General features: G+C 45.1%; 1 protein-coding gene across 1 annotated transcript in view; it reads left to right on the forward strand.

Moving 5' to 3' along the window:
* Positions 1-410: 410 nt before the first annotated feature.
* The window catches only part of CMTM7 (CKLF like MARVEL transmembrane domain containing 7), a 41,868-nt gene continuing 19,652 nt past the window's right edge, over positions 411-22,626 (forward strand). Inside the window, exon 1 of the mRNA XM_032784150.2 lies at positions 411-586. Within this exon, the coding sequence (XP_032640041.1) occupies positions 437-586 (150 nt within the window). The 5' untranslated portion in view covers positions 411-436. The remainder of the gene's footprint in view (positions 587-22,626) is intronic.

A 22,626-nucleotide genomic window follows, 5' to 3' on the forward strand; every position in this document is an offset into this window, starting at 1 on the left:
CGAGGGCCCGGGGGTGGGGGGTTCCTGTGGTAATTGTCACATGAGCAGTCTGCGGGCAGATGTGTCGCGCTGGGGACGCCACAGGGTCTCCCTTTCCCTCCCCCACTTCTGAGGGCTGGGGCCAAGCAAATGTCCCGTCCACGTGTCTGTCTCTGTCCGTCTCTTGTTTAGCCCTGGAACCTTCTTGTCCCTGGAAAACCCCAGCCCACAACCACGTCTCCCGCCTTTAGCCTTGCGCGCCCTGCCCCGCTCGGGCTCTGTCTGCTGGGCTGCTGCCTGCGCCCGCCCCTTCGCCCAAAGCCCCCGCGCCGCCAGCTCTGCCTCCTGCCCCAGGGCCGGGCCGCCCATCCGCCCCGCCCCCTGCGGGACTGACCAGCCCCGGAGCCAGCCGCGAGGAGAAAGGAGCCACCGCCGCTCGAGCGCGGAGCGGGGCGCGATGTCTTACGGGGCCCGGGTGATCCGGACGGGCGTCAGCAGCGGGAGCCCCGGCAGCTCCTCCTGCCCGCCGCCCCCGGGGCCGGAGCCTGGGCTGCTGGACGGCGGCTACGCCCGCTCCTGCTCGGCCATGCTGAAGGTCGCCCAGATGGTAAGGAGCGGGGGGCCGGGCCGGGGAGCAGCAGCCCCCGGGAGGTACCCAACCAGCGGGCTCGGTCCCCGCGGAGCATCCCGAAGGAGGCTCCATGTTTCCCCCCTCCCCTTCTGCGAGCCGGGGCGGCTCCTGCTGTCTCCGTGCGGAGCCCCTGCGTCTGCAGCTGCGCCCAGCTGGGGCCCCTCGCGCCCGCCTGGTTTCTCGTCCCCTGGCCTCCCCCTGGCCACAGCCTCAGAGGCGAGGGCCAGAAACCCGGAACCAGCAACCGCTGGGGGAAGTTTCTTCCTGAGCCCGGGGGCTAACTTGTACTGTGGACTGGAGAGTATAAACGCGATAAGTCACATCCCTAGCTACCCTACAATTGCCAACATGCAAAATGGGGAAGTGACTGCCTAGGCAGGAATACTGTGGAAAGGGATCTGGGTTACAGTGGATCACAAACTAAATATGAATCAACAATGTAACTCTGTTGCAAAAATAAATAAATAATAACATAGTTCCTGTATGTACCAGCAGGAGTGTTGTCAGTAATTCTTCTGCTCTATTCCCTGCTGATAATGTCTCAGGTGGCACATTGTGTCCACTTTTGGGGGCCACCTTTCAGAAAAGATGTAGACAAACTGGAAAAGGTGCAGAGGAAAGTAACAAAAATGTTTAAAGGTCTAGAAAACATGACCTATGAGGAAAGATTGAAATTCCTGTGTTTAGTCTGGAAAAGAGAAGACTGAGGGGTAACGTAACAGTTTTCAAGTACATAAAAGGTTGCTGCAAAGAGAAGGGTGAAAAATTGTTCTTAATATCTGAAGATAGGACAAAAAGAAATGGGCTTAAATTGCAGTAGGGGAGGTTATGTTGGACATTAGGAAAATCTTCCTATTCCTGTCAGGGTGGTTAAGCACTGGGAAAATTGCCTAGGCAGGTTGTGGAATCTCCATTATTGGAGGTTTTTAAGAACAGGTTAAACAAACACCCAGTAATCCTGCCTTGACCTAGTCCTGCCTTGAGTGCAGGAGACTGGACTAGATGACCTGTCAACATCTCTTCCAGTCCTACACTTCTATGATTCTTCGTAGCAGGAGAAGCATCTCTTGGCCACATAACTGGCCTCTGCCTCTCTCATCCCCTAATTGCCTCCTTTGGGTGGTCGGTAGAAATGTTCTGTTGCATTTAAAAATTCAAAGCCTCTCAAATTACGTACTGCTGTGGGGTTCACACACCCTGCAGATAGTCCTGTTTGGGTCTGGATTCCAAGCACTACAGGATGGGATCATTTTCAGACTCCAGTTCTGGAATCCTATGCCTCATTCCATAGATCCTCAACCTTTCTTGGACATGGAGAAAACCATTTGAGGCACTCACTGTTATTGTTATTAACTTGCATTTTTGTAGGACCTAGAAACCCAGTCATGGATCAGGACCCCGCAGTGGCCAACCCTTTTACAGAATTCTTGTTCCTAGGCATTCAGCCGTAAATTTAGCTGAGATAATGAGGGATTATTTTTTAGTTACTCTTTTACATATTTGGAAATAAATTTGTGTTTGTTTATTTTGTCACTGATTTGCCCGGGTTACTATTTAACTACAGGATATTGTGTGAATTTTTATTCTTGGTTTTATAAAGAACAAAAAGACGTCTTGTTCTTGTGAAACTCAATTTAACTGTCAGTTAAAACAGTCTTTTTTATTTTTCTAAAGCATATGATACAAAGTCATATTCAGATTATGTACCTAGCATGGCAACATTTATGAACAGTGTTTTATGTTCCACCTAATGTCTTGGCTAGAATAAATTTTTAGGAGATGAAGTGACTTGCTGAAAAACACAGTGCGAAATTCAAAGTAAAAGCTAAGAACTGTAATGTCCCATGTCACGACAGAATGAAATCAGACCAGTGAGTTTGATTTTCAGAAGTAATTTGAGCATTTAACCTCACAACTCCCATTAATTTCAGTGGGAGTTATGTAGCTTAATCTATCAGTTGCCTTTGAAAATTGCAACCTGTAACTCAACAAACTCCTGTCAGGGATGGTCTAATTATGCTTCAGTGCAGGGGGATGGAGTAGATGACCTCTTGAAGTCCCTTCAGTCCTAGTTCCTATTTTCTATTATTCTGTCTTGAGACAGGTAACTGAACATTATTGGGACATGTATGTATTCAATGAGTATCATAGCTTGGTCACTAAACTCCAAAGTCCTCTCCCACAGTGAGATGAGGTCACTGTATAAGATCTATTCTCTAGTGCACTCTTTTTTTCTTTGGCTTGTTTTTCTCAAACTCTGATAGTGGGGGTTATCCACAGGGCATGATGACATTCTCTGAGTGTTATCATGGTGTACAGTGGCTGAGACTATCAGAATTAAAGCAGGCAGTTTGCTGCAGTGATTTTAACAAAGATGCAGCAAACCTTCTTGGGTTGAAAGTGGTGTCATTTATCACTCTTGAGGTAACTGTGAAACTACCAAGTTAAAGAAAGAGCAGTTGGCTTCCGAGCAAATCATGAGGATGAGCTGTTTCCATTTCCTTCAGACAATTTGCTTGTTAGCTTCACTGTTAGTGTGAGCGGTAAAGGTGACCTCAGGAATCTGTTGAGCTTTGGACAGTTGAGTCTCTTTCTGAAGTGATGTCACGATGCTTAATAAACTTGAATCCATTCTGTTGAAAGATTACTTACTAGGGCAAGGGTTGGCAACCTTCTGCACTCGGCCCATCAGCGTAATTTGCTGGCAGGCCGCGAGACAGTTTCTTTACATTGATCGTCCTCAGGCACGGCCCCCTGCAGCTCCCAGTGGCTGCGGTTCTCTGTTCCCAGCCAATGGGAGCTGCGAGAAGCAGCAGCCAGCATGTCCCTGCGCTGCTTCCCGCAGCTCCCATTGGCCAGGAATGGTGAACCACAGCCACTAGGAGCTGTGGGGTGCCGCACCTGTGGACAATCAACGTAAACAAAATGTCTTGTGGCCCGCCAGCAGATTACTCTGATGGGCCATGTGCTGAAGGTTGCCGACCTCTGTACTAGGGTTAGAAATAACCAGAACAATCTGGTTCTGAATGAGCAACTGCAGCCAATGAAATATTCTCTCTGCAAAACTTTTTTTTCAATCATATTATCTCATCTCATAAAATAGTTCCATTGTGCATAGGCACTGACTCCGTGGGTGCTCCGGGGCTGGAGCATCCATGCAAAAAGATTGGTAGGTGCTCAGCACCCACTGGCAGCGCCTTGCCCCCCCCCCCGCTCCAGCTTACCTCCACCTCCTTTGCGAGCGTGCTGCCGCATCCTGCTTCTCTCCCTCTCCCTCCCAGTGCTTGCACCGTGAAATAGCTGATTCGTGGGGCAGGGAGGGGGGAGAAGAAGGAACATGGTGCATTGGGGGAAGAGGCGGGGCCAGGACAGGGATTTGGAGAAGGGATCCAATAGGGGCAGGGAGGGAGCAGAGTTAGGGTGGGGACTTTGGGGGCAGGGAAAGGATGGAGTTGGGGCGAGGAAAAGGGGGGGGGGCGTGGGCACCCACCAAATCTGGAGAAAGTTGACGCCTATGCCATTGTGTCCATGAAATTATTCATGATGCCAATTAATTCACACTGTAGTAAGTTTTTGCAGGATTGGGACCTGAGTTTGTAAAGCACTGTATACAGTGGAGCAATATACATTCCTTAATTAATTATACAGGGATAAATTACAATGCTGGTAGTGTAGCAGTCTGATCAGTGATAGAAGTGTTATGCCAGTGGAGGCCAAAGATCGGTATAATGCCTTCTGGGAGCACCATGCTTACTAGCAGCATCTGAATGCAAGCATTTATGCAATGAAAACGCAGCCCTGGCCATGTCCCTACTTCCCCAGGCACTCTTCTCTGGCCAAAAATGTAAAGGAGAGAGAAATGTTTACTTTCATTTTTAATATACAGTAACCTTAGATGGTCCTTGTAATGCTAGCAAGGAAAAATTCAGAGAGAAGTAGTTTTTTTTTAAGATGATAGTGTCTCTTTTAATATATGTAAAATAATTAGAAATAATTCTAGTACATCACCTGAATGTGCTGAAAGTCATCACACACAGGAAAGAGAAGAGGGACCCCTTAATGGCATCTCTCTGCCATGCATGCTTTTTCAGCTGTTGCTTTTGTTAAAGGTATTAAAACAAACCAACAAGATCAGGTTTAATTGAGGTTTGAAAGCCTGATTGGCAATCTGAATATTATTACATTGTTGTGACTACTGGCTTGCAGTCAATTTGAAGATAAAGGATTATTCTGCTACGGGTATCAAAGCACTCATGGTCGTCTGTGATGGTTAACCTGGACCGAAATAGGAGGTAACAAAAGTGTGTTTCCCGTCTATAAGATTACTGGAAATTGTGATACTTTTCCACTATATAATTTCTCTAATCTTGCAAAAGAATTACAACTCCAAAGAGGGAACAAACATTGTATAGTAGGGTCCTAGATTTTTGTTGTTTAAAGGGACATTCTACAGAAATATACTTCTACTTGTAAATGTTTTAGCTTATGAGTATTACATGTAACATTTTAGGCCCTGATCCTGTAAGTTTATACTCATGGGTGGCCCTTGTGCCTGCATCGAGTCCCGGAGATCTGCCCATGTATCTGAGCTTTCAGGATCATGGTCTAAAACTGATAGAACCAAAAGAGAGTAAGGGGGAAAATATTTCTCATTTTTCAGTTTGTTTACTTTGTGTACTTGACAGCATTTTCTTTATAGTCAGTTTCACAGTTTCTCTTATGTGGTAAACAAGTCAGTTTCCTGTGTCGTTTTTTGTGACAGGTCTTTTACATATCAACAGGAAAGAGAGAAACCCTTTTTTTTTTTTAATATGAGCATGTGATTATAAAACCACAAGTGCTGAGAAGGTGACTCTAGTCTTTTAAAAGTGACCAGATTCCATACTGATGGTGTCGCTTTAGTAGAAATTTATATCCAGAAGTTAATCATAAAAAAAGCAGATTATAACTTGATTATAATATTTGTCTAAAGGAGTTCAGACACTGGGCCAGATTTTGGCCTCCATGAAAGCCCATGTATGCCAGCTCGGTGGGCAGCAAAGCTAGTATAAAACCAGTTTAATGGGATTTCTCAGTTGTGTAGGGCCAGTGGAATGGCTCTGATTGCACTGCCATCACAAAGCTCCATGGTATAGGGGTATGCTAGAGTGTGGTGCACCAAGAGAGGAAGAAGGCATGGCCAGAGCTATTGTGTACATAGGCCATAGTAACATAGTATAAATTAGTGTAGCCCTTGAGGCCACTCTGGTTTACACCAGGGCTAGCTCTGTTCCCAAACTGCCTATAGAGTCTGAGAAGTGTGAAGGTGGCAGACAGCACTCCCTTCTGGGCAAAGTCAAACTGAGGTTGGCCCCAACCCAGAATCCAGGCTATTATTCCCATGACAGAGACATTGTTCCTGAACAGACAAAACCTGTTGTAGAATGATAAGAGACTGTAAACTGAAGTTGTGCTTAAGCTAAAAACAGTGATGATATTTTCAGCTCAATCTGAACCAGGAAAAAAAATCAATCCTTACTAGATGGAAACGAACAAAATCAATAGGGAACACAATTATCTTTTCAAGGTTCTGGAAGAGGTTTTTTTACAAATAATCCTGAGGTCAAAAATAATAAAACCAATAAAAAAAATGACCTGACAGCTTCCTTTTTAACTCCTTGGAAAAGCACTAATGCAGTAACAAAAGACATAGCTTTCCTGTTGTGTAGATATGTAGTTTCCAAGTTTTGTCTTGACAAAAGCAATTATGTGCTTGATATTTGAACTGTGAGCAAGGCACCCTCTAATTCTAATAAAAGTAATCTTAGCTTGGTTTATAACTTTACTATAAAGTGTTCTGACAATTTTAGGGGGTATGTGTGTGTAATTTACACACATACACAAAAGCTATATTAAGAGAATATTAAGTTTGCAAAGTGAAGCTCTCAAAAGTTAGGAAATGCCAGAGTTAAGGAGGTTTGTACAATGTTGATTCAGTCTCATTCAGTGCACAGGATGGATGGTGTTTACTTAATGAGCAACTATTAAATATTTTGTTTTCTCCTCAATCAGTGTATGCCCCCCCCCCCCGCCTTATTAATTGCACACTATTCAGCACTTCTGCAAATCAGACCCCAGGGTCTTAAGCAGGACCACCAGGTTTAGGGAAAATGGCACCCTGGGCAAATTTGTATTTTGGCACCCTCCCATCACTCCTGGCCCCCATGGGCTCCCTGGGATTCCCCATCCTCCATCACCTTTTTGCCCCGCTGCCTCCCCCAATGTTTAATTTGTATTGAAAGAGATGCCAGAGACTAGAGCTCAGCCCTGTCACAAATTAAGCACTGGGAGGGCAGCCTGATGCTTGTGGGTGCTAGCCAGGCACCAAGCTCTGAAGGCAACACAAAAGTAAGTGTGGCATGGTATATGGTGTATTGCCACCTTTCTGTGCTGCTGCGCAGCTCTTGGTGCCTGGTGCTTGGCATGTGGCTCAAGGCAGGCTTTGCACTGTCACACTGGGACTGTGTCTTGTCAGAGCTCACAGCCCTCTGGCCACTCCTGCCCCTCCCAGGGCACCATTTCAGATTTTAGGAGAAAGGAAGGAGACTTTACCTGTGATTCCAGGGACTACTTAGATACATGAAAACGCTAGTGTTTTTGCAGATAATAATTTAGGAATTAGGTGACAGAAGCACTGTATCAAATTGTTATATAAGAAAAGAAAAAATATATACAAACTCCAGTTAAAGCCACATTTAAAGTTTATATGTACCTTTAGAACAATCAGGAGATAATACAGCAAGATATTCCCAATCCCAAACCTTGAGGTATCAGTTCTGGAGCTTTCACACAGATATCAGAAACACACATCTGATACTTTGTACGCTATCTTTAGTAGCGATAAATAAAAATTAATAAAATCTGCTTACTTTCTCTAACAGACACACTCTGTATTACTGCTATTATCTACTCTATTTTAGTCAATTGTCTTTCACTAAAAACATAATTTTAACATATGTGATTAAGATTTTTTCTCTTTTATTAAGAAAGGGCATTTATTTTTCTAATTATTTTGGCATGTATGTTTACCGATCACAGTCATGTATGTGGCTCACTAATATTTGACTCCATAATTGCTATTGGTATCATAGATGGAATTGCATTTATTTTCATGCCAATTTGAAGTTGTTTTACAGATGCAGCTAAAAATACTTTTGAAAATAAACAACCTTCATCTGCCCAGTGTATAAAGTTGTGTGTTTAGCTAACGTTTTTTTAAACTGGCGCTGCTAAGGTTAGTACAAGCTAAAGTTACATTCTAGGAGGATACCATTATTTGATTGTACTACTTTAAATAATGAATGACAAAGCACAATATGATAATAAAAGTAATAATGATGATTACTCCAGCCAGGACAGGTTAGGCGTTTTAGAACTCACTGCTCAAAGAATTAAATGTAAACATAAGAGAGAAATAAAATTATGAAATGCATAGACCTGTCAAAAAACTAAAATAACAGCACTTTGAAAGAATAAAATTACAGAGAATATATGTGCGTTGCAGGAAGTAACAACAATAATATAGGTATATGTTGGGGTGGGGGGGGGGTGTGGTCGGGGGAGTGTGTGAGCTGGGAGAGTGCGAGAGAGACCGTGTGCTGCCACTTTAAGAGAGCGGTACTCACCAGTCTGACTGAAAGCTCCTTCAGTCACAGCAGCAGCATCTGCCAGCAGCTCTGTCAGTCTCTTGGTGAGCCCTGGCCCCACATGCCCCACTTGCTCTGTGGACATGGGGTACATAGGTGTGGGGGCAGGGGATACCCTGACATCAGTGCCCCCGCTCTCCCCTCCCTCCTTCCTTGCAGCAAACAGGAAGCTCCCAAGAGCATCTGGCCGGAAGGGCTCCAAGGCAGTGGGCAAGAGCCGTGGGGCTGCAGATGCCTGCAAAGCAGCCGGGGGAGGGGTATCCCTGCTCTGGAGGTGCCCTGTTTATAACGATGCCCTGGGCTTTCGCCCAGTTTGCCCATGCCTAAGGCCGCCCCTGGAGCCAAACAATCAGAAAATGAGGCTCTCACAGTTAGTGACCACTTGTGAAAAGTTTGGCATAAGCAACTTGCCCAGCATCACACAGGAATAGAATCCAGTTCCCCAGGTAGCATCCAGCTGCATTAACCATGAGGCTGTCCTTTCTCTTTCTGCCGTCCCCTGCCTCATTCATTATCAAGCACCACACAGGATCAGGCCTTTTGCTTCTGAGTGCTAGATATCATGAAAATCCTCATTTGAAATTTCCATCCTTCTTCAAGAGCTATTAATCATAAAAATAACTTAAGTGGTTGAAAATTAAACAAGTTAGATTGTAAGCTCCTCTGGACAGAGACCTGGTATCTATATTTTTGCCAATAAAGTGTGAAAGTCTTCCATATCTGAACCCAATTACCATTTATTTGCAGGTTACCTGTATTACACACTCAGCTTTCTGTGCAAAGCTGCTTGCTTTTAAAGGGGGTAGGAGATGCTGAAGCTAGCAGGCTGATCTGCACAGAAGAGGATGTGTGTGTGTGAGAGAGAGAGTGTTTACTCAAGTCATAATAAAAAGAGATGTCAGAAAACTCTTCTTGTTTAGTTATCTGTACTGCGGTGAGGAGCATGGTATCTGAGCCCCCCCCCCCCTTTTTTTTTTTTTTTTTTTTTTTTTTTTAAGACAAACTAGTTCAGAAGAGAGAGGACTGCAGAATTCCTTTTGGGTTCTCCTGTTCAGTTAATCTTTCTTCTTTCCATCAGTATGGTTTATGATTTTGTTGTTGTTTCTGGTTACATAGGGAAATCAAAAAGGGAAAGCTAAACAAGAACAGATAGAAAAGCACCTAAATGGAGAGAGAGAAAGGGAGCACCTTCTGGTTAAGGCACAGATTTGGGCAGTTAGGAGATCTGGATTCTACTGCTGCCTTTGCTGCTAACTGTAGCATTGTGCAAGTCCCTTATTGTCTCTGTTCCCAGCGTAATTTCTTTTTTTGTCTCTTCTGAAATAATTAGCTGTAGTATTGTGTGTATTCACACGAGCGGAACTGCTAAAATGAGTAACTAATTACAAAATATTCTCATGAGCTTTGCATGGACTTCTGATGCTCCCTGTATTGTTTTGGTTAGGCTTCCAAATCTTAAGCTGTAGTCAGACATACCTTTCCCTTCAAAAGAAGCTCCGCAGGAAATATTGCTTTTCCATCCATATAGTAAAAGGAAATCCTAATCACTCAATCATACAGAACTAAACATTGCTGTGTTGAATGACTTGCTTAGAACTACTCAGTCTACATTTTAAATCTTGGCCTTGAGATGTACATTGGATTGAAATAAATCTTGTAATTCTTTCCAACAAAATATAACTAAATATAAGTGACTTTGCTACACAGCAGGTAGTTCTGTTCTCTTTACCCTACAGAGGGGCGGGGGGAATTGGAGGTGTGCCAAAATGTTGAGATATTAAACCTGTCTTTTGATCCTTGGTATATACTATGATTCTAACTTTGCGTATGCTGCTGTCATATCCACCTATAGTTTTTCTCCAAGTCAATAATAAGTTTACAGGTTTTGCCAGAAGGACTATGTACCTACATGTATCATTAAGCTTATACTTAATTTAACTTCTGAATAAAAGAAATTTTTGACCTAGCTGATATCAGAGAACGTGGAAAATGTTACCTGTAGAACTAATAGCCATTGGAGGTTTGAAATTGTAAACTATGTCTAAAGAGTCTGAGTTGGATGGTGGAGGAGGCAAAAGTCACAAGTTATAGAGTAAACATAAAAAAACTCCCAACAAGTGCAGGTGACCTCGCCCCATGACAGCATGACAAACCATTAGTCCTGACAATAACAGAGAGAGAGAATAGGTTTGACAACAATACAGTTACATTTTCAGATCAAGTCTAAATAGGCACATTGAAGTAGCTAACTGATTTCAGTTCTATTTGGGGTTTGGCGAGGCCACTCTCATACCCCACTGTGCTGGACAGGGAAAGCCAAATCCTTCGCCATGTTCGAAACCGTGGCCCTTTTAAAGCCAGCTAACGTTATGTTCTCTGTGGTCCAGCTTGTACATTAGCAGCAGACCTGCTGATCGGAACTTGGATGGCATCTGCTGAATTACAACAGCCAGGATTAATGTTGAGGCATTCCTTAACACCTTTATACTCTTCATTGTCTGCCAGGGATAGGGATCCAGAGAATGTAGGAGGGCTTAAGGAAGGAATAACAAATTCAGTAACTAAAACCAAACAGTTCCCCAAAGTTGTGGGTTTTTTCATCTCTGCTCTAATCATCAGTGTTTTCATGTGTATCTGCTGTACAAGAATCCCCATGTGGACCCTTGCATTTAAATTTCTTAGCCAAGTCACACACCATCAAGTGTTTGATGGCAGGACAAAGAAAATTTTGATCCACTCTGTTCCTTGTGTAGACTGGAGGTCTTGTACACTTACTGTTTCTAATTTTTTTTCCTTAAATCTGATCTACTTTTTGTAAAAGGAGACTAGTAATTATGCTATTGCAAAGGCTGAGGTATTGACTCCAATACATTTTGTAGGCTGCTATTAAATTATTGGAATTATCTTTAGGGTTAAAATTTAAATAAATTAAAGTTGCATTTCTTAATCTGTGTTATAAATGTGTGTGGTGGGTAATCTCTACATACCCCAAAAAGAGTAGAGTGAATTAGAGCCAGCTGGCTTTGTGCAGCTGATCCGCCCAATAACACCTGCAGTATTGCTGCTAATTGGCAGCCTTATTGCATGCTAGTGTACAGGAAACCATATTAGAAATGATCAGACAAAGTCTGAAGAGTGCATTTATTAAAAAAAAAAAAAGAAAGGAAACCAAGCCTTGAAAGTCAATACATCACCTGGGCCATTTGTTTTGCATGATTGAAGGGGCAGTGGGATATATTGGTAGTGGTTTCCTGAACACCTTTAAATTAGCGGAAGTTAGCTTTACAATCACCATTTTAAAATAGAAGTAAGCTGTGCAAAGTTGCTGTGAATACTGGATGTGGCAGAATGGGCATGGTTCTTGGTAGTGTTTAACTCTTGTGTAACCAGTCCCAAAGCAGTGCATTCACTTTCCTCTCTTTGGTATCCCTTCATTTATCGGTCACTGCCATAGATTTATCACTCAGATGAAGACTAGGAAATCAGATGTCAGCAACTGTGCTCTTTATCAGTGTGTATCCTTGCTATAAAATAAAACCCATCCTGTCAGACACATCCTTTACTGTGTTCCATGGCTGCTGTGCTTTTGAAAATAGCCCTCAGGTCTAATCGTGATCCAAAAGGAATTTAGTGTAAAGTAACACTAGGTATGAAAGAAAAAATTCTGAAGACACTAAGCTCCGTGATGGTCAAATGAGAAAGTGAACATACCACCCTCGAGATGAGACTGTGTCCACTGAGAGTTTATCTGTGTTAAAAAAAAAAAAAAAAAAAGATCAGAATATGACGAAGCATTCTAGTTAGATGTGATGCTGACCATGGCTTTGAACAGTGTAAATCCTATTCACCATTATCTAGTTGTGATTAAACCTTGGTCCCAGTCTTACACCTCTGATGGGGCCTTACCAGAACTAGATGATAGAATACCCACCATGACTTGCTGTGGTTGTTGCCATACTCCACCACAGGGGTTCTCAAACTGGGGATTGGGACCCCTCAGGGGGTCACAAGGTTATTACATGGGGGGGCTATCATAAGCCTCTCTCTCAAATCTGGACCTTAGCGTCCAAAATCTGGGTGCTTTAGTATGAACCTCCAAGCTTAATTACCAGTTGGATCTTATCTCGCGGCCACCAACCAGGAATCCGTGCCTGGTACACTTGAGCCCCCAAAACTCCCTGGGAACCCCCAGACGCAGATGCGTTTGAGTCTCCACAAAGGGAAAAAACCACTTCCTTCCCTCCCTCTCCACCAGACTTTCCTCTCTGGGCTAACCTGAGAGTATTGATGCAATCTCTTTACATCACAACCAAGAACATGTCTCCTTTCTTCCACAAAGACAACCAAATACAAGGAAACAGAAAAGATTCTCTCTCTTTCCCCGTGGTGTTCTTCCCGCCTGGGACACTAGAGAGTTAAACACCAGAGCGTAGTTTTCCCCACCAGTCCTCTCCTTACCAAAGAAAACTCAAAAACAGTTTTTTAAAAAGAAAGCTTTAATGTAGAAGAAAGAACAAAACATCAATTATTCTCTCCATCAAGGTGACAAATACAGGGCTATTTGCTTATAAGAAAATATGAATAAACAGTCTGATTCAAAAAGATATCCAATAAAATATCGCAAGCAACCACAAAACAACATAAAAAGCCTATATGTTTTTTCTACCTGTACTTACAAGTTGGACACAGAAGAATTAGACAGAAGAAGAAGCTCTCATACGAGGATAAACAAAAGACCCAGAGTCCAGAAATTCCCTCCCTGACTTTGAAAAATCCAGTTTCCTGATTGGTCCTCTGGTCAGGTGTTTGGTTCCCTTTGTTAACCCTTTACAGGTAAAAGAAACATTAACTCTTAGCTATCTATTTATGACAGGGGCCACGAGCTGTCAGCCTCCACTCCAAACCCTGCTTTGCCTCCAGCATTTATAATGGTGTTCAATATATAAAAAAGTGCTTTTAATGTATAATGGGGGCTGCACTCTGAGGCTTGCTATGTGAAAGGGGTCACCAGTACAAAAGCCTGAGAACTCCTGTTCTACCTCATCACCTCTACTCTAGTACTTCCATTCACATTCATATGTAATAAGATTTTCTAACGTAGACAGCCCCTAAGAGTAGATCGTGGTTCATGTAACATGGCTTACACATGTTGCAGAGCCCCCTTGTAGTCATGGTGCACTCTGCTTCACTAATACCCTTAGATGGAGATGTTCCGCCAAACCAAACGGGTGGGGTTTTTAATTAAATCCCTGCAAGGAGTTTCAGAGTTGGTCAGGGAGGCACTCCTAGGTCTTGTGTACAGTACACAGTTTTGTCGACAAAAATCAGCGTTCGTCAACAAAACAGTGGAGATATACACGCTGCAGTGCTCCTCCTGCCAATTTAACTCTCCTGCTGCACCAACATAATAAAATCACCTGGACGAGAGGCATAGAGCTTTTTGCAACAAAGTTAGAGCAACACAGTGTTGGTGTAGACATTGCGCTTGCTTATGTAGCACTAAGTGGCCTCCAGGAGGTATCCCACAATGCCCATTGAACTCTGCTGCCTGCAGCCAGATATGTGCTCCTCCCCCTTTAATGGCCCAGGAATTTTTGAAATTCTACTTCCTGTTTGCTCCTCGTGAACAGCTCACATCACATCTTCCCAGCTGAACATACTGACTCCCAGATGTGCTTCCAGCAGGCGTATGATGGAGTTGTTGGATCTGCTGGGTCTAGGGGGAGAGGAGGCTATGCAGTCGCAGCTCCTCTCCAGGTGTAGGAACTTTGGCTACGTCTACACTACAGGATAATTCCGTATTACATTAACCGGTTTTATAAAACAGATATTATAAATTCGATTTCACGCGGCCACACTAGGCACAGTAATTTGGTTGTGTGCGTCCATGGTCTGAGGCTAGCATCGATTTCTGGAGCGTTGCATTGTGGGTAGCTGTTCCATAGCTATCCCATAGTTCCCGCAGTCTCCCCTACCCCTTGGAATTCTGGGTTGAATCATTGTCGCGGGTGGTTCTGGGTAAATGTCGTCGGGGTCATCATTTCCTTCCCTGGGAAAACAAACAGCAGACAATCCTTTCGTGCCCTTTTTCCCGTGGATTGCCCTGGCAGACGCATAGCACGGCAACTATGGAGCCCGTTCAGCTTTTTTATTACAGTCACCAATATGTGTACTGGATGCCGTGGACAGAGGCGATACTCCCAGCGCTACACATGCACAGCATTCATTTGCTTTGCATGATAGCAGAGATGGTACCAGTCGTTCGTACCGTCTACTGCTGGAGTAACAGGCAGTGAGATACGGTTATCTCTCCCCCTTTGTACTGTCTACTGCTATCCAATAGCCCCTGGCGAGATCGGCCGGGGCAAAAGCAAATTGGGAATGACTCCCCGAGTCAATCCCTCCTTATGTTTCTAAAAAGTAGTCAGTCCTGCCTAGAATATGGGGCAAGTGACTAGAGGACGGTGTATCAGAGCACAGCTGCTCCGTGTCAGTATTCATAGGGGTGCCCTGCAACAACCCCACCCGTTGCTTCCCCCCTCCCCCAACCTTCCTGGGCTACCGTGGCAGTGTCCGCCCATTAGTGTCATGAAGAATAAAGAATGCAGGATTTTAGTGAGATAAAATGAGGGGAAGGCAGCCTCCCGTGCTAGAAGATAGTCCAAGCAGGACATTAAGCGGTGTGAGGGAGAAGGAAGCCCAGCATCCCACTGCTATGATAGTCCAGCAGTACAGAATCTTTTCTTTACACATGAAAGGGAGGGGCGATTGAAGCTCAGCCCCAGTGTTATGATGAGATGGTACAGCCGTTCTGTAACATCTTACGGAGTGACCAGGAATCATTCCTGTTTTGTTTTAAGCCAGGTGCCCCCCCGGGCTGGCCTCATCTCAGCCCAATATATTAGATATTGAACAATTATCAAGCACTGGTGCTCGGTTCATAAGGACCATTACAAGTCCTACTGCACCGTCTGCACCGAGAGGGGAGAGGAGCGAAATACTGCGCTTCACTGCTGCAGCATAGCGTCTACCAGCAGCATTCAGTAGATATAGGTGACATTGAAAGAAGTCAAGAAATGATTTCTCCCTTTTCTTTCACGTGGTGGTGTGGGGGAGTAAACTGAGGAGCTATTCCCTGACAATGTGTTGAACCTACAGCACTGGGAGCTCAGCCAAGAATGCAAATAGTTTCGAGACCTGCTGTGGACTGTGGATATGCTGAGTCCTCATACCCCCTCCCTCCATTAGTGTCCATTTGAGTCTCTGGCTTGCCGTTAACACTTGCATGCAGCACTGTGTAGCCTGGAGATTTTTTTCAAATGCTTTGGCATTTCGTCTTCCGTAACGGAGCTCTGAATAGAACAGATTTGTCTCCCATACAAGCAATCAGATCCAGTATCTCCGTACGGTCCATGCTGGAGCTCCTTTTTTGGATTTGGCACTGCATCACACCCGTGCTGATCAGAGCTCCATGCTGGGCAAACAGGAAATATAATTCAAAAGTTTGCGGGCTTTTCCTGTTTACCTGCCCACTGCGTCCGAGTTCAGATTGCTGTCCAGAACGGTCAGTGTGCACTGTGGGATACCTCCCGGAGGCCAATAATGGTCGATTTCCGTCCGCTAACAGTATTCCGAAGTAATACTATCCGATTGAGCGTTACCCTCTCGTTTTGTAGGAGTACAGAAATCGATTTAAAGAGCCCTTAAAACGGATTTAACGCGGCGTAGTGTGGACCAGGCCTTTGAATTTATAGGCAGAATGCTCATGGCACATTGGAGAAGGGGTTATAAAGGGAACATGCAGCAGTGCCATCTGAGCTCAAGGAGCTGAGGCAGTCATATGAGAGGCAAGGAAGGCCAACCGTCATCTGGTGCAGCACCAAAACCATCCTCGGCAACAACCCGCACCCTCCATCTTCAAGAGCCCTATGGATACTTTGTGGGCTGGAGGCAGTGGCCAGTGGATCAACCTGAGATGAGTGGTAGATGAGGAAGTAGAGTTGGAGGAGGATGTGGGACAGGTGAGAGATTGTCAGTAGCGTGGGCAAGTCAACTATTTTTGACTCTGGAGGGGTCTAGCTATCACAGTCCGGCTCTTGGATGCCTGACAAAGGAGAAGGGAGCTCTGGTAATTACTCATTTTGATTTGATAACTGCCAAGTGCATGAGGGTAGAGTTTCCTTTATTTTGTTATATGTTAGAAGTGGGGTAAGGGATAGAATAATAAGCTAGGCACGATTTGTGTTTTGCTTCCCGTTCCCTAATGCAGCTACATAGAAAAGTTGGTTAATGCAGACCAGGATTTCACAGAACCCTCCATAGAGATTCTAGGAAACTTTCCTGGAGGTATTACTGCAGTCCTCTGCTGACCATTCCTTGGCAGAGCTGCTTGTTCTTGCCCTCACATGTAGGTATTTCACTGCACTAAATCACAATTCTGCTGGCAGGAACTTCTAAAGCGCAATGCATATCGGAAATGCACCCTTGCATCTCAGTTACCCTCAGAATGAGAGATCAGCTTTGATATCCTCTGCCTGTGGAAAGTGATGCTTGAATTTATAATAGGGCCCATGGCGCTAGTGTGATTCCCTTGTTAACTACCCAGATCCTTTGCCCCATCTTGGCTGTTTCCCATCTTGGAGCGAACTCACTATGTTTAGGGCACTTGCCAAGCTGTGTGCTTGCCAAGGACAGTGAGAAAGAAGTGTATTTTGCTGTTACGATTTAAGGCTGTGAGTGCACTCGCAGTACTGCTTCTGTTTGTTGTTTCTTGTGCTTCTGTAATGTGCCTTTTGAAGGCACCTCTTACACACTGGTGGAGTGCTGCGTAACAGATAAGGAGTTAGAACCAGAGAGGACAAGGCGGACATGTTTAAAGAGTGCTGCAATCAATCTGAATCGCGATCAGATCACAGGGGGCATGAAGAAGATGACAAACAAAATTTTCAAATGGGTAGCCAGGAAGGAAACAGCAGAAGTTTATGATGGGGCGGAGCAGATGATAAGCGAATGGAGGACCAAAACTGAGGTGATAAGGTCCCGATTGTGTTGTAGTAGAACACATCATGCTCGACTCCCCTGCACCCAAACAGAACTGCATTCCATGCCTTCCTCAAACTCCTCACACACATTCTTGTAAGTTCCCGGCCTGTCGCAATATCCCTTACACTCACACCTAGGACAGGTTTCAGAATGAAAGCTGGACTTACACACAGCTTTGAGAATCTCCTAGTGTCTGTCCTTGTAAAGAAATGGAAATCTAATGTATTGCTGTATAATAAAAGTATACCTCTTTCAAATAAAATAAATCTTTATTTGTGTCCTATAAAAGGTGGTTGCTGCCTGAATTCATACACAGTGGCAATCGGCACTTTTCCGACTACAATTAATGATCAGGCACCAAGCATTACAAGAGTCATTCAGAGCGGCAAGTAACATGCCTGCGAACATGCAATTCAGAACACGTATTACTGGAGTGATTGTAAATGCGCTTTAGAGCCTCCTGATTTGCATAGCAACCTCATTGAGCCCTCTAGTAGCCCTGGTATCTGGCTGCTCAAAATCAGCCACCGATGATCTGCCTCAATGCTCCACCCCACGGAGCTTTTCCCCTTGGCTTCACAAATGTTATGCAGAGCACAGCAGCTGCTATGACCCATGGGAATATTGTCCTCCATTGAGGTCTAACCTGCCAAGAAAGCAGTGCACAGACCTTTAATCTGCCAAATGCAAAATGACCCCGTTATCCTCCAGTGCCTGCATTACTATGGAGAAGTAGAGCTTTCCATTGTACTCCGTCGCAAGAATGGTCTGGGCCAGAATTGTATCTGCAGCCATTTATCCTTTGCTGCTGCAAAGCTATCCCCACATATTGCCAGAAGTCACAGTCCTTCAACCAAGATGAGAGTAATGGCTCTGCATGCTTGCATGACTGCAACTCCCTCGGTGGGCTTCCAAATCCAAACTGATTCCGTGACTGACGTAGCAGTCTGGAGTTGCCAGCTTCCACACAGCAATCTCTAATCACTTCTCCACATGGAGGGCAGCTCTCATTTTGGCATCTTGTGCAGAGAGCAGGGGTGACGCTCCGCCACAAGCTTCATTCGCATACCACGACCACAGCCAGTGTGATTTGACACTGAAAGTTCTGAAACTCTGCTCTTCCCCCCACATCTGCATAAATAGGAAGATGTTCCCAGTCTGCAGCATGCCAATCCATGCAACTGCCAAAGCAATCTGGAATTGTTTGCTTTCCGTGCACACAGCAGGGGAGGCACTGCACATCCTGTTCATATCACAACTCATGAAATACTGCAGAATCAGCTGTGTTGTGTTCATTAACGCTTATCGCAAGATTGGAGAGGACTAAAACAGGATCCATTTCAGACAGAGATGGCAGCACACAGTTTACAGAGCTATTGAAGATGCGTGAAACAGCATAGTCGGAAGCCCATGGAATGATGATGGAGAAAACTAACCTTTTTATTTTTTTGGTCAATGAATATTATCATGAGCTCGCGACTCGACACCAGGATAAGCCCCCCAGAATGGATCCATTTCCTGATGCAGTGGCCAAATCCAAAAAGAGCTCCAGCATATGGACGTACGGAGATACTGGATCTGATTGCTGTATGGGTAGACAAATTCGTTCTATCAGAGCTCCGTTTACGGAAGAACGAAATGCCAAAGCAATTTGAAAAAAATCTCCCAGCGCTACAACATGCTGCATTGACAAGTGTAACGGCAAGCAGCAAGACTTCAATATGGACCACTACTGAGGGAGGGGGTAATGAGACTCAGTACCCACGTCCACAGCTGTTCTCCGAAAACTATTTCATTCTTGGCTGACCTCCCAGTGCCTGTAGGTCAACACATGTGTCATGGGATAATAGGCTCCTCAGTTTACTCCCCCACACCACCACGTGAAAGAAAAGGGAAAGATCTTTCGTTGACTTCTTTCAATGTCACCCTATATCTACTGAATGCTGCTGTAGACGCTATGGCTGCAGCAGTGAACGCGCAGTATTCGCTCCTCTCCCTCTCCCGGTGCACGGCTGCAGTTAGGACTGGTAATGGTCCTTATGAACCCGCAGCCCCGTGCTTGATATTGTTCAATTAATATATGGCTGAGAAGGTGAGGCCAGCCCGGGGGGTCATCCTGTGCTGAAATAACAAAACAGGAATATTCCTGGCACTCCCAGTAAATGTACAGAACGGCTGGTAACCATCTTCATCATAACAACTGGGGGCTGGCTTCAAGCAGCGCCCTCCCTTTCATGTGTAAAGAAAAGATTCTCTGTTACTGCTGGACTATCATAGCAGGATGGGATGCTGGGCTCCTCTCCTCACTACCGCGTTAATGTCCTGCTTGGACTATCAAGCCCTGGAAGCGCCTTCCCTCATTTTATCTCACTAAAATCCTGCATTCTTTAGTTGCTTCATGACACAAATGGGCGGGACACTGCCACGGTAGCCCCAGGAAAGGTTGGGGAGGAGGAAGCAACGTGGGTTTGTTGCAAAGGGGCACCCCTATGAATACTGACACGGAGCAGCTGTGCTCTGATACACCGGTCCTCTAAGCCACCCGTGCTGATCAGAGCTCCATGCTGGGCAAACAGGAAATATAATTCAAAAGTTTGCGGGGCTTTTCCTGTTTACCTGCCCACTGCGTCCGAGTTCAGATTGCTGTCCAGAACGGTCAGTGGTGCACTGTGGGATACCTCCCGGAGGCCAATAATGTCGATTTCCGTCCACGCTAACAGTATTCCGAAGTAATACTATCGATTTGAGCGTTACTCCTCTCGTTTTGTAGGAGTACAGAAATCGATTTAAAGAGCCCTTTAAATCGATTTAACGGCGTAGTGTGGACCAGGCCTTTGATATTTATAGGCAGAATGCTCATGGCACATTGGAGAAGGGGTATAAAAGGGACATGCAGCAGTGCCATGCTGAGCTCAAGGAGCTGAGGCAGTCATATGAGAGGCAAGGAAGGCCAACCGTCACTCTGGTGCAGCACCAAAACCATCCTCGGCAACAACCCCACCTCCATCTTCAAGAGCCCTATGGATACTTTGGTGGGGCTGGAGGCAGTGGCCAGTGGAGTCAACCCTGAGGATGAAGTGGTAGATGAGGAAGTAGAGTTGGAGGAGGATGTGGGACAGGTGAGAGGATTGTCAGTAGCGTGGCAAGTCAGGACTTTTTTGACTCTGGAGGGGTCTAGCTAATCACAACAGTCCGGCTCTTGGATGCCTGACAAAGGAGAAGGGAGCTCTGGTAATTACTCATTTTGATTTGATACTGCACAGTGCCATGAGGTAGAGCTTTCCTTTATTTTGTTATATGTTAGAAGTGGGGTAAGGGATAGAATTAATAAGCCTAGCACGATTTGTGTTTGCTTCCCGTTCCCTAATGCAGCTACATTAGGAAAAGTTGGTTAATGCAGACCAGGATTTCACAGAACTCCTCCATAGAGATCTCTAGGAAACTTTCCTGGAGGTATTCTGCAGTCCTCTGCTGACCATTCCTTGGCAGAGCTGCTTTGTTTCTTCCCTCACTGTAGGCAGTTTCACTGCACTAATCAGCAATTTCTGCTGCAGGAACTTCTAAAGCCGCATGCATACGGGAAATGCACCCTTGCATCCTCAGTTACCCTCAGAAGTGAGAGATCAGCTTTGATCACCTCTGCCTGTGGAAAATGATGCTTGAATTTATAATAGGGCCCCATGGCGCTAGTTGTGATTCCCTTTGTTAACTACCCAGATCCTTTGCCCCATCTTGGCTGTTTCCCCATCTTGGAGCGAACTCACTATGTTTAGGGCACTTGCCAAGCTGTGTGCTTGCCAAGGGACAGTGAGAAAGAAGTGTATTTTGCTGTTACGATTTAAGGCTGTGAGTGCACTCGCAGTACTGCTTCTGTTTGTTGTTTCTTGTGCTTCTGTAGATGTGCCTTTGAAGGACACCTCTTACACACTGGTGGAGTGCTGCTAACAGATAAGGAGTTGAACCAGGAGGAGCAAGGCGGACATGTTTAAAGAAGTGCTGCAATCATCTGATGCTGCAGATCATGATCACAGGGCATGGAGAGAGATGACAAACAAAAATTTTCAAATGGGTAGCCAGGAGAGGAAACAGGCAGAAGTTTATGATGGGGGGGCAGGAGCAGATGATAAAGCTGATGGAGGACCAAACTGAGGTGATAAGGTCCCTGATTGTGTTGTAGTCAGAACACATCATGCTCGACTCCCCCTGCACCCCAAACAGAACTGCATTCCATGCCTTCCTCAAACTCCTCACACACATTCTTTGTAAGTTCCCGGCCTGTCGCAATATCCCTTACACTCCACACCTAGGGACAGGTTTCAGAATGAAAGCTGGACTTACACACAGCTTTGAGAATCTCCCTAGTGTCCTGTCCTTTGTAAGAAATGGAAATCTATGTATTGCTGTATAATAAAAGTATACTCTTTCAAATAAAATAAATCTTTATTTGTGTCCTATAAAAGGTGGTTGCTGCTGGAATTCATACACAGTGGCAATCGGCACTTTTTCCGACTACAATTAATGATCAGGCACCAAGCATTACAAGAGTCATTCAGAGCGGCAAGTAAACAATGCCTGGCTGAATGCATTACAGAAACACGTATTACTGGGAGTGATTGTCAAAATGCTGCTTTAGAGCCTCCCTGATTTGCATAGCACCTCATTGAGCCCCTCTAGTAGCCCTGGTATCTGGCTGCTCAAAATCAGCCACCAGATGATCTGCCTCAATGCTCCACCCCACGGACGCTTTTCCCCCTTGGCTTCACAAATGTTATGCAGAGCACAGCAGGCTGCTATGACCCATGGGAATATTGTCCTCATTGAGGTCTAACCTGCCAAAAAAGCAGTGCCAGCGACCCTTTAATCTGCCAAATGCAAAATGACCCCGGTTATCCTCCAGTGCCTGCATTACTATGGAGAAGTAGAGCTTTCCATTGTACTCCGTCGCAAGATGGTCTGGGGCCAGAATTGGTATCTGCATGCCATTTATCCCTTTGCTGCAAAGCTATCCCCACATATTGCCCAGAGTCACAGTCCTTCATACCAAGATGAGAGTAATGGCTCTGCATGCTTGCATGACTGCAACTCCCTCGGTGGGCTTCCCAACTCCAAACTGATTCGTGACTGACTGGTAGCAGTCTGGAGTTGCCAGCTTCCACACAGCAATCTCTAATCACTTCTCCACCATGAGGGCAGCTCTCATTTTGGCATCCTTGTGCCAGAGAGCAGGGGTGAGCTCCGCACACAGCTCCAGGAAGGTGGATTTGAGCATCTGAAAAGTTCTGAATCTAC

The sequence above is a fragment of the Chelonoidis abingdonii genome, chromosome 2 (assembly GCF_003597395.2).
Source record: "Chelonoidis abingdonii isolate Lonesome George chromosome 2, CheloAbing_2.0, whole genome shotgun sequence".
NCBI lineage: Eukaryota > Metazoa > Chordata > Testudines > Testudinidae > Chelonoidis > Chelonoidis abingdonii.